This window comes from Dinoponera quadriceps, unplaced genomic scaffold, assembly GCF_001313825.1.
Source record: "Dinoponera quadriceps isolate SergipeBrazil2010 unplaced genomic scaffold, ASM131382v1 scaffold1146, whole genome shotgun sequence".
Taxonomy (NCBI): domain Eukaryota; kingdom Metazoa; phylum Arthropoda; class Insecta; order Hymenoptera; family Formicidae; genus Dinoponera; species Dinoponera quadriceps.
The window spans coordinates 91671-104190 of record NW_014555229.1 but is presented as its reverse complement, the minus strand read 5'-3'; the positions used below and the strand labels follow the sequence as shown (position 1 = coordinate 104190).

The window sequence follows — 12520 nt, the reverse complement described above, 5'->3', positions numbered from 1 at the left end:
TATATATATATATATAAATGCATATATATATATATAAATGCGCTGTCCAAGGTTTACAAAATACAAAAATAAAATGGGGACATCATCGCCGGCTTTCAAATCTCTACGGCGACTTGCAGTGATTTTACCACACACGATGACACAAAAAGTGACTTGTACTTGTTGCACATATTGCAATGTTGGAAGATCTCGCGGTGGCCGATATGTAGTATTAGAAAAAAAAAACATCAAAGAAAACGTGGAAAAATTTGCAAAGATTCTCACGAAATTCGCAATAAGTGTGAATACCGCGTGTGATAATATAAGGATATCTTTATAATATTCTATCTCTATAATACAAATAAGTCTCAATATACTTCAACATTAATTTCAGTTCACGATGCATTGGACGGACAGAGATCGGCGCGAATTTCACTTGATCTAGCACTACTAGAGTTTTAGAGAGCTGCGGAAGCGAAGAAGCAACAATTCTCGAGTAGATCGTAACAAGCGCAATGACGTCGGAAGATTACGGCGAGTCTGTGGAGGGTTTTTTTGTTAGCAGTCTCAAATCCGGACAATGCGCGTTTATGTCGCGCGCGTTAATAACGGGTGGCGTCGTTAGCTGCGACGTATGACGTATGGTTCCTTCTGAAGCGAGACGAGTAACTCGATGATTACGCTTGAACGCGTCGACACTGAATTATTGTGCGCAGATGTAATTATTCACGCTGTGTAATCGGATATAAGACAATGACGTTACGACAATGAGCGTAGTACGAGGTATGTTTGTGGGTGTGTGTGTGTGTGTGTATACATATGTATATATATATATATGTGTGTGGCAAAATAAAACATAAATAAAAAACAGCTACCTATAAGTTTATATAAAATCTATATGTATATATAAATATATAAAGACATGTATAAGTTTATATATAAATCTAAAAAATATATATATAAATATATATAAATATACTTCTATATATATGTGTGTATGTATACTCAGATAGTCAAATCTGTGCAAACAGATTTTGAGCAGAGCCTGCCACAAATTTTTAATGGCTGAAAGGGCACCAAACCTCACACAGGATATCCGGTTCTATCAAATCATATTGCCGAACTGCTGGCAGAAACGCGACCGAGTCTGCCGACGGGCAGCTCGAGCAGATTAGCGGCAGGATCCGATCAGTTTCCGCCGCCAATCTGTTCGGATCAATCTGCCTGTCCGCAGGCTCCATCGGTAAAACACGAACCGAATACAGACGACACGAGTGGCTATTTTGGTTTTGGTGATCCCGATCAAATTTGCCGATTCAATCTGCGCACAGTTTTGCGATCAATTTGCCTACTAGGTTATACTTTGAGATACCCGGTTGACTCAAACGAAATTCTTGTTTGTTGAGCAAAGTAAAAATATTTTGGTCATAAGAATCCAAGTTTGGTCCTCGGAACCGAACCTTTTCATTTTCTTTTCAGAAAATTGAACCTCGGCTCTCACAAGCGAATTGTTTGCCCGTGTCCAAACAAGAACCAGGCTTGAGTCACTAAATGGGTTTCTCAGTGTATATGTGCGTGTGTATGCGAGTTCATTCGAGGCGTCTATTGGACGGGCGTGTAACTCTAGCCGCAAGCGCGAAACTAATGTACATCGCGAACGCAATGAAAGTATCGTCTAATTCGATTCAAATGAACGGGGTTCATTCAAAGTCGCCCTCGTCTCGGCTGTGCCACACACGCATACACACACATACACACACTGGCGGTGGCGGTGCGAGAGAGAGAGAGAGAGAGAGAGAGAGCTAGGCGCTGCAGAGAGTTCCACTGGCGAGTCTATTAATTATTCACAAAGAAATTGTGTAACGCTCGTGTACACGCACAGTGAGTACAGAGGCTGGGAATCCGACAAGGACGTCTTTCAAGTTAAACAGCGAGATATTATTGACCGACGTGCAGTCATTACGACGCTGGTCGAGTGCGTGGCCGTCGAGAGAGAGAGAGAGAGAGGAGCGCCTGACGGAGCGGAATTCGTCCCTCTCGAATTCTCGTTGACGAAGCTGACGGTTACGCGTTAAGGCTACCGGATAATCGAATCTTAGTCTGGAAAATGGCCGGGAAATCTTCGTCATTTGTCATTTAATCGTACTTCTCGCGATAAGTTTAGTGCTCTCTCTCTCTCTCTCTCTCTCTCTCTTTCTTTCGATAGAGAGAGAAAGATCGTACGGACACTTCTGACTGATCTTCTCGAACGATCGTCAGACAGACTGTGTATTCACTGAGCGATTACGATGATGCTTCTAGGAGTAAGACGATTCAGCGGGGCTACGGGGGCTGCGTGGTGCGGCGACAGATAGGCTGTGTGTACGACGAAGGAATGAATAATCGAGAGAAAATATAATATAACGAGGGGACGTGATAAACATGTATGTGTGTGTATGTATACATATATATGTGTACGGCAAAGGGCAGAGAAGCTAAGAGATTGAAGAGAAGATCACTTACTTTCTCCACTGTGGAATTCTGCGAGTAGCGCAAATAAAATAACAGAGAGGATCGGGAACAAAATAAAAAACGCGTTAGTATCCATTCGTTCATAAACATGGTAATGATGAGATGACGAAATAGAGAGAGATGAGACTGTGATATATATGTGTATGTATATATATATACATACATATATATATACATATATACATACGTGTATATATATATATATGTATCGTTAGTATACCAGCGTATCTTTACAGATTTTCGAACGTATCGGATTCATAATCAGCACGATGTGTAATTTCTTCCCGTTTTTTTTCTTCTTTTTTTTCTCTCTCTCTTTTCAACGTCCTCTTTTCAATTTCCTCGCGCTTCCAAGAGACGCGGCGCTCGCGCCGTTGTGATGATGTTCGTCGCTGACCACTTCGAAAACCCGCACTCATCACACGCAAGCCACTTTTCTATTGTACACGACTACGAAACGAGAAGTAACAATAATAATCATGTATTATAGTAGAGACGCAACGAGATATAAACACACACCATTCACACTCTNGGGGGGGGGGGGGGAACTCAAAATAACGACGCGCCGAAATCTGTTGGTGGTTCTCAAACATCGAGATCAATTGCGTGTGGCGTCATTGATAATTTTTGATAATTGAATTGATAATTGAATCGTTCCAATTTCTCCCCTCCCCCTCTCTTTTAATCTCCATTCAATTCTCGCGAAGAGATGCGGATAGGCCGATTCGTCAAGGATGATTCACGGGTGGTAGAAGAAACATGGACGGAGAGCGCAACAGATTCCGTCGCATCCGCGCGAAATAGCTCAACTCAAATGAATCATAAGAGAAAAGAAAACATCCACGATATAGCAGCAGCTGTTGCAAATGTTGAAAAATCCCCTACATTCTACCAGTCAACAATTCGTTGGACGAACGATTCTTTCCTTCTCTTTCTCTCCCACAAGCTCAGTCTTCGTCTACACTGAGGGGAGAAATATCTAGAAATTAAGAAATATTCATTCGGTGGGTGCCAACGACATATTTACTTAAATCTAAATCCATCTATTTAAATAAAACAAACAACTGCTCTTTTTTAGTGAAAAATTACGATTCTGAGGGAATGCATATTTTCTCTCATTTGGAGGAGAAAATTGTTTCTCAACATAAAAACATGTATATTAGTACAATTAAATACGTTATATGTTTACACTGAGAGACGAAGAAGATCTAAAAGCAAACGGGTATTCCTTCGGTGGGGTCTTTACACGACATTCACGGATCATTCACGGACATTCATGGATCTAAATTCACTTGATTTAAATCGAGTAAACATTATACTTGGTTTAACCCTTAAATGCATAGTGTTGCAAATTTGCAACATATTTATTTTTCCTTTTTGTCGAGATTAAAGGCACACCTAAACGTGGAAGACCAAATTCTTCCTTAGAACGAAATATACAATCCAAAAGGCACAAAGGCAATGCTCAACATATGCCTCAGATTTTTTAAAATATTTTTCTCATTTTCTGGGACTACCTATGAACCTAAAAAAAAAAAAAATAATTCAGTAATAAAAAAAAATTCATGCATTTAAGGGTTAAAGGAAATTTAAGGATTCAAGTAAATATCGTGTAAGGACCAAAGAAACATTCGTTCGTTTTTAGATACTTTCTCCCCTCGGTGTATAAGTAGTATAAGAGGAAATATATGTTATTAGTAGCCACCGAGTAAATACTTTTCACTTTTCGGACGCTTTTCGCGGTATCTCCCTATCGTGAAGATTCGATCCGGAGAACCGGGGCATTATCGGCGGTGTGATTCGCGCGTACACAGAAGTGGCGGTAAACGAGACGAGGACTCTCTCGTCGGTCGTCGTGATCGGCGCTAGACAGAGACGAAGAAGAAGGAAGATAACGTAAAAAGGATATTGGTGTACCTGTCCCTCCACATTCCTTGTCCCTTCGGCGCGGTACTGAGGGCTGCCAGCGAAGTGCATAGGGACTCTAGGGACGCGCTAATCTCGGAAGAACAGAATCGACTTTGATTATCCATCGTGGTGTCGCGCGCGTCATGCTCATGCTGTCTCTCGCGCGTACAAATCGCAACTTTCTCCACGGTCGCGACCACGTCGCATTCTCGCATACGTTCGCCGGCGTAGTCCCACGTGCCACACGTGCAACGGCGGATCAGTCGGTTAGATCGCGATAAACACGGGGGGTGGACTAACGTGGTTACGATGCTCAAGACCGTCTACGGGGAGGGATGGAGGGGAGACTCGCGAACGAGCGGGCGACGAGCTCGGATCGGTCGCGAGTTTGGTTAGTTCGCAGCGATCGTCATGAAATCACTCACACGCTGCCAAAGAATCGTTCATCCAGGGTGGACAGGTGGGAGGAAAAAAGAAAAACGGCATGCTGAAGAAAACTAGTCAAATCGAACTCCGCTACGAGCAAGCAGGCTGGCAACGAGAACACCAAGCGTTCCTTGTCTGAGCTGGCTGAATGACTGTATAGAAAGGTAAATCGCACGAGTCTTGTCGAGCGAGCTACCTCGAGGTAAGAGAAACTGGTGACCGAGACTCGTCGTGAGCGACGTTACGGCTGTGACGGATTGATAGCGTCTCGGTCACTATGTCGTCGTGTTGTGGTCTCGTATGATTTTGTTACGTCTCGAACCTTAACACGTCTCGGTCCAATTCTATCTTTTACGTGTGCCGTCCGTGCGAAATTTAACACACTGACTGGCCGCGTGCGAAAAAGCTTGGCTCATCATTGAGCCACCAAAGATAAATCAGTGCGGGACTTATATATTTTCCACCTCATTTCATCGGTTCCTTATCGTACAATTGGTTTTTCAGATGCAGTTAATTATACTTTGTGCATGAAATAATCCCAGTGTGACTGAATGGGGGGCCAGATGGAAAAATCGATAACGAGATGTCATATATTTCTGTTATCGCGTTCGAAAACATTCGTCCGAACAGTCGGCCGTAAGGCAATTTAGTGTAACTGAATTTTCCGTTGCCCGAGGGATCAGATGGAAACTCGGTTGCGAGAAGAGAAGATTCCTGGCAGGAGACTTCTACTCAGTTAATTGCACAGTTAATTGCTCCAAGTTATTTCAACGGAGTTTCAATGCAACCGAATCTCCTTGACTCGCAACTGAATCTCCTTGTTTCCACAAGCGAATTTTTCGTCTGGTTTCCGTTCCTCCCAGGCAATTCAGTCGCGCAATGCGATTGTTTTCCCGTGCAATTAAGACGCGGTAATGTCGCACGGAGCGCCAGTCACGAGTGACGTTCAACGTGTTAAGGTGTGACAGGAATGATTACGTCTCCCGAACTTCCTCGGCTATCTCGACGGAAATTTCGCGCTATCGACGTTATCCTTTTCGCGCGTCAGTCCCCTCCCCCCCCCCCCNCCCCCCCCCTTGGAAATTTCCCCAGACTTCCCCACTTACAGTATAGATTCCGATTAGGAAATGCTCAAAGTTGCCCCGAAATGGGTTGTCCGATCGCAATACCAATTGGGAATCCCGTCCCGAACATCGGTTTTCCGTTTCTCGCACAGAAAATATCTTGGGATCTAATTGGGGTTCTGTCAGGTCCCGAAGTCTGGTCGCTATTTTCTTGCACAACAACTTTCACATTGGTGATGCAGAAATCTGCATAGACATTACGCACATGCGACGGAAAAATTCCGACAAATCTAAGAAAACGTTAAAGATCAGGTTAGGTTGGAATATTATTATGCTTGCTCATGTATACCCGGCGTATATCTCATCACCGGAGCCACTATTTGTATACTGTATACTATTTTTTACCTTATATTGTTACGAGCAAAGTGTAAACGGGAAAGTGGTAAAAATCTTTGAAGAAACGTTGGGGTGGGACCGAATGAATAATAGAATCTGTTTAGTGTTTCCCCACTTCTAACCAGAATCCACGATTAATTTGGGAAATCGAATTGGATCCCGATTTAGATCCCGAAAGATTTTCCACGCGAGCTGTACAGACGTTTCCGTCGTTGGACCGATACTCGTGTACGTCGACGCGCACCCTCGGATACGTTAATTTGTTTACGCGATCAATCCAGCGCGTTCGACCTCGGAGGACCGGATTCGGCATCGCGATGCGCTCGCCGGGCATTCCCGAGGATTAGAACCGACGCGAGGAAATCGGCGAAATAATTTTCGCAGCAGCCAATCCGTCCGCAGGGTTAATCACAGCGGGCAACTTTCACCAACACACACTGTATCACACTATAATACACATCATTATTGTTTCGCAGTATTAATACAGTGCCAATCGCGTAATGTACACCGGGATACAAGGCCGCGTGTAATATCACGGATCGCATTGCTCGCGTAAATAAATATCTGGATATCTCGTTACTACACGGCGTGTCTCTCCTCATTGGCTCGAGTGAGATCCTCCCGCGCTTTACAATAGACAAAAGTTGCTGCGTGCCAAGCTCATAGGAAAATTTCGTCACGTCGATATATATCGTATGTTTGACAAAGAGGCTCTCTCGAGGGGAACGAGATAAAAGACATTCGAGACCGACTGTATCTCAGATTGTTTTGAGCCTCGACAATTTTCCCGGTGGCTCGATTTCGACTCTACCGGACCGCGGCGGTTTCTCTCTTCTACTGTCATTGATCCGCGAGCGAATCGTTTACTCTCGAGTTCCCGACCCCGGCGACATCCCGATCGGTACACATTTGAGAGGTACTGGAAGAGTTAACGACACTTTCCGACTCGTCCGAGACGCGGGAAGGAGTGTGCACCTTTCTAGATTCGTATCTCGAGATCTCGAAGGCAAATGATCGCGTGTACAATTCGGCGCGGACGATCCTCCCTCCTCGACGCAGCATCGAGGGGGTCGCGGTGATGGGCGAAAAGAGTTTTGAGAGTCGACTCATCGTCATTCCGCGAGATATTTCCCGAGTCTCAAGTTTTCAATGACAGAACCGTGGAAACGTGGAATACTACGTACCCGACGTGCACTGGATGCCTGTTGATGTCCACGTTGTCCGGCTTGAGATTCGCCGCGGTCGTACGCTGGTAGTTCTCCTTCGTGATCATCTCGGTTATGGTCGGCGCTGCGGGAGAAAAATCGCCCGCGCGCTATAATCTCGCCTTCAGAACGCAGCGACTGATCTAATCGGCCGGACGATTTAATTCAAATTCATTTGAGCCGAGGTCGGCTCGTATTAACTAACGGCCTGCGATTGTCCGTCGCGAAAGCGATGGCCTGACGACGATCCAGGGCGACTCTCACCGTACTCGGATCGAATGAATCGATAAGTAATAATGCACGAATTAAAAGAATCCCAAAGAGTTAATTTCTACCCGTCGGTATGATGAAGCAAGTGATAATGGAGAGATTGACGGCAACTAAAAATCAGCGATTGTACGGATTAATCAGAGTTTGACGCGAGTCAGAGAGACACACTTCTGCATTCGGGATCTCGGTAGAAACAAATAATGCAGCGACGAAAATGCGGTTATGGGGTCACATACCTCCGGAATGTCGATTGTCTCTCTCATCGTCCGTCACGTTCACGCGCATCGAGTCATCCCCCATGGATTTCATGTCGTCAACAGTCATGTATCGATACTGCTGTTGGTCGCTGAGCATCGGATCCTCACCTGCGGTAAATATCGGACGAATAAAGTAAAGCGTAGACGAGGACACACGCGCGCACACACACACACACACACACGCGCGCGCGCGCGCGACCGCCGTGTTCGCGCGATGAATCGACGCAGGTGAGCCGCGTCGTGTCTCTTGAGAGCGAAGGCATCGCTGAGAATTCAGATGAGAAGACGTCTCAAGTTGCACAAGAAATGTGAACGTCGCAAAAGATACCCTCTAAAGTATGCGGAAATATTTATGCGTATATAAGTAGGAGGGATGAGTATATGAGAGCCTGCAAATAAAAGGAGAAACCATTGCCAAGTACATTGTTGCAGTCAAGCCGAAAAAAAAGCGAGATCGATGTGGTTCTGTGGGTGTTGTGGCTCTGTCAGTGCCCGATTTGTCGTCTATTGGCGATTACGTGATTGTGTGAGAACGTGAGAGAGACTCTGGTGTCTGTCGAATTAATGGAGAAACGATGTCGCGTCGACGATGTTCCTTCCCGGAGCGGAGCTCCTTCATACCCCGAACCCTCCTGTTAATTTTGTCTAATCGCTGTTACAGAATAACATTGTCACTTATTAGCCGCGCCTTAGGAATACGAAGTCGTTCCTCAAGTGGCTCGAATTACGGCCGATCCGCTCAACTTGATCCAATTAATTCCATCCGTCCCAGCCCCGAACACCTCGTCGCTCGTCACTCGGCCGTTTCTTTGAACACATGCCTGATACTAGATTTTCAATTAACGCCGGCTTTGACCTACATGTGGGATCCGCACGTTTCTCAAGGTTTTATCAGGTCTTATCAGGTCGCTCCTTTCTCTGAAATCTTCGAGCTTCTCGAATACGTTCGCAACGACACGCTGGAAACGGTACAACCCGCAGGAAACGCGGCTCCGACCCGGAAACGAACTCCATAGTGGAAGAAAGATCTTGGTTCTCGTAACTGAATAGAAACCAGATGAAAATTCGATGACGAAAAGTGAAAACTCGGCGACGAGGTACGATATCTCCGTTACCGCGACTGACAGCATTCGTGCTGAACATTCAGCCGCATTAAGACTCGGTCGAGACAACTGACAGCGATTGACTGAGAGCGGAAAAATCTCCCACAAAAATCTTCCTGCTCCCGCTATTTAACTGAGTTCTCGTTTGACCCTCGGACAACGGAAAATTCAGCCACACAAACTGAATGGTTTCTTCCGTGAAGAAAATCTTACAATACGAATTACCACGAGATTTCACAACGCTGGACCGTGACTGAAGTTACGATGTGTCTTGCAATCCTCAGTGATGTGTGGAATGAAACGCATCACCAAAGATCACACAACACTCGTCACAATTTCCGTTCCGGCTTGGTCCGGCGTTACAAAATTTTCCGGTAATTTTCACTGCAACCGTTTTCGCCGTCGCATCACTCCTCTACCACCGCGCGGAAGCCTCGGATGTCATCTCAAATTAATATCCTTTCGACATACGATGCGTCTACACTTCATGGAAGCGTCCGTGAGGCGTCGGTTCTTCTCCCAGAAATTGGGCAGCGGGGTTCGGATGTCACGGTAACGAGCGGCGGCACAGGACGTCGTTAAATCATCACGTCATACCTTTGATGGTCAATTGGCGTCACGGTTGGATAAGTTTTACGAGCCGAGAGGTGAACGAGTGTAATTCAGTGAGAAATGCCGACTCCGGGCTCGTGACGGAACGACATACGAACCGTACCGCATTTTTCGTACGACTGAGAGAGAGAGAGAGAGAGAGATCTGACGGCTTTGCGGCGCGTTATCAGACATTCCGCAAGAATGTAGGCCACAATTATCTAATGAACGGTCAGCCCACAAATTCACCTCCCACGTTTCGCGTACCGTTAGCATAATTGCGTATTAACTGCGCGCGTTATGTCATGCTAATCGTGAATGTTTCCAGTCGAAGAATGCGAGAGAGGAGTGTGCGTATGCGCGGTGCAGAATCGAAGAACACCGTCTGATTCGCGGGTTCTCTCGGGAATCGACGAGTTTCTTACGAGCAAATCGCAACGCCGCGCGTGTCCGTCAGCAGAGTCCGTGATTCTGAGATTCGCGACGAATTCCCAGGATGCCGTATAGCGTTGACTAAATCAAAAGACTGGTCTGTTTTACGAAGGAGAGGGATAAATAAATCTTCTATCTTCTCGACGGGAGATCTTTACGGAAGAATAAAAGTTCCGAGTTATCTGTCTTTGCAAATAGTTCGAATCGCTTAAAAGGGAAATTCCAGAATCTCATGGTGAACCCTTACGAGTCCGTGATGTTAATTAAATCAAAGAATTAATCTATTTTATAAGGAAATGTAATAATGTATAAATCTTTCCTTATTTCCGGAAGATTTCTGAGAGAGAGAGTAAAAGTCGCAAAATATGTGTCCTTACAAATAGTTCGAGTCATTCAAAATAGAAACTGCGAAATCTCGTGATCAACTATCTCTGAGGATGCCATAATGTCGATTAAATCAAAGGATTAATCTATATTTATAAAGGAAAGAAGCAAGTCAATCTTCACTCATGTCTTTGAAAAATTTCTAACAGAGAATAAAAATCGCGAAATACACAGAAAAAAAAAGTGCTAGAGATTCATGTAACTCATACTCTTTAATAATACATTTTCAAATGATATTTAATCCGATCAAAAATTTGCCAAGGAACACCGGAGTAATTATTTATTTGAATCCAGCACTTTTTTCTCTGCACGAACAGTTCGAGTCGCGTAACGGAAAAGCTCCAGGATTAAAATCGGGTCCCACCGGGGTCAATCGATGACCGCGCCAATAGATGGCATACCGAAGGTTAATCACGAGTCTCATTAGCATCATCATGGAGCTAATTAAATGAATTCCCCCTTAAGTAACTCCCTGTTCCCCCGCCGAGCGATGGAAGTGAGTTTCAGCCGACGTTGCGCTCGCCGGCAGAGGGAACGTGACGAATTTAATGCGGAGCGTCTTTGGCTGGTCGCGAACGGTTCTCTCTCTCTCTCTCTCTCTTTCCCTCGCGAATCTCGTTCCACATCTCGTGATGGTTTCTCGTCGCGATTCCAAGAAGCAATCGGATGATCTCGTCGTTATCCCAAATCCCTTACGTTCGCCCGGAATCAACGTGACATCACGCGCTATCCGGAGAGCTCGAGGTTCGCTCACTTAATATCTAAAATTAATGTAAACATCCGAATCTCCGTGCGAATACAATTCTCTCTCTCTCTCTCTCTCTCTTTCGTATGCACGGGAGTATGTGTATATATATAACGCCTCTCCGTGGAAACTGTAACGTAGAAGCGCTAATTTTAAACGACGTTCAAGGACGACGCGCGCTCGGTGTGCGCACGGTCTCTTTCTCTCTCCTCCTCCGAAGAAGCCGCTTCTATCTGCGCTACTGACGACCTCATAGGCAGTGACCTACATATATCTCCTGGCCGCGAACTACGCCGGCGAAAAGGCGAGACTCCGGCGAGGCGCGAACGCACGCGCGCGCGATAATCGCCGCCGGAGGTCTCGTTGAGTGCAGTTTAACGCGCGCGTCATGCACCAGAATAGTATAATATACTAATCGCAATCAGCGGGACATGGTGCGTCGCGCATTCTCTTTCTCTATCTCTCCCTCTTTGAACGAGCGCGCGTTGATTCTACGTGGGACCCAAGTAATCGGATGGGAATTCGCGCGTTCACGGGCGAGGGAAGACCTTCGTTCGTCGCACCTCGCGGATGCACGCGAAATCAGCATTACGGTCGCGTAACGAGCGACCTTTTTATTTACCGGTAATTATCTTCCCCCCGGCGCAATTACATCGCGCGAGACGTATCGCTCGCTCCCGGTGAAGACCTCGGCGCTATCGGCCGCCCTCCCGCCGGACGATACCGCGTTATGCAAAAATCCGAGTGAGGTCGCGGGACCGCGCGCGAGGGAGGCTCGCGCAGCGGAGATTCGACTCGTCCGCGAAGACGAGCAGTCCCGGCGAAGAGCTGTTACGCAACGCCGAGTGCAACGTTTCCCTTCCGTCGCGCCCTTAAATCGACGACTGAATTTGGTAAACGACGAAGGCGCGAAATAGAACATTCGTGTTCGCCAATCCTTACGGAAAGTTAGCACCAGTGATTGGTACTTAGTACTGAGCGGTCGGTACTCGTGGTTGATTAACACCGATTGCCAGTATTATTACTTTCTCGTGAGGGAAGTCTCACCTCCGCGGCACTCGTCACCGGTGACAGCTTACAGGTCAAGAATTGTACGTTGAAACCGAATTTTCCCATTCCACGTTTTCACCGGGTAACAGCCGGTCAAAGCGCGGCGCAAATCATAGTTAAGTGCGGAAAAAAAAAAAACGGAAATTGGCGCTTTCCCATCGTTTACCATACTTATTCCTTAATCGCCCCCCCCCCCCCC

The 12520-nt window shown here is 46.0% G+C and overlaps 1 protein-coding gene across 25 annotated transcripts in view; it reads right to left on the bottom strand.

The window, feature by feature from the left end:
* LOC106743577 (ankyrin-3-like) overlaps positions 1-12520 on the bottom strand; it is a 116212-nt gene that overhangs the window by 41001 nt on the left and 62691 nt on the right. For 19 of the 25 annotated variants that reach the window (XR_001374377.1, XM_014617565.1, XM_014617566.1 and 16 more), the window contains 4 exons: positions 7996-8124; positions 7469-7574; positions 4408-4485; positions 2482-2499 (listed from right to left, as the gene is read on the bottom strand). Coding sequence is in view for 24 of the 25 variants with exons in the window: in XM_014617565.1 (XP_014473051.1) it covers positions 2482-2499; positions 4408-4485; positions 7469-7574; positions 7996-8124 (331 nt within the window). In the remaining variant the exon portion in view is untranslated. Of the gene's footprint in view, positions 1-2481; positions 2500-2703; positions 2941-4407; positions 4486-7468; positions 7575-7995; positions 8125-12520 lie in introns of those variants that run through there. The other 6 variants (XM_014617550.1, XM_014617570.1, XM_014617553.1 and 3 more) reach the window with 4 other exon arrangements.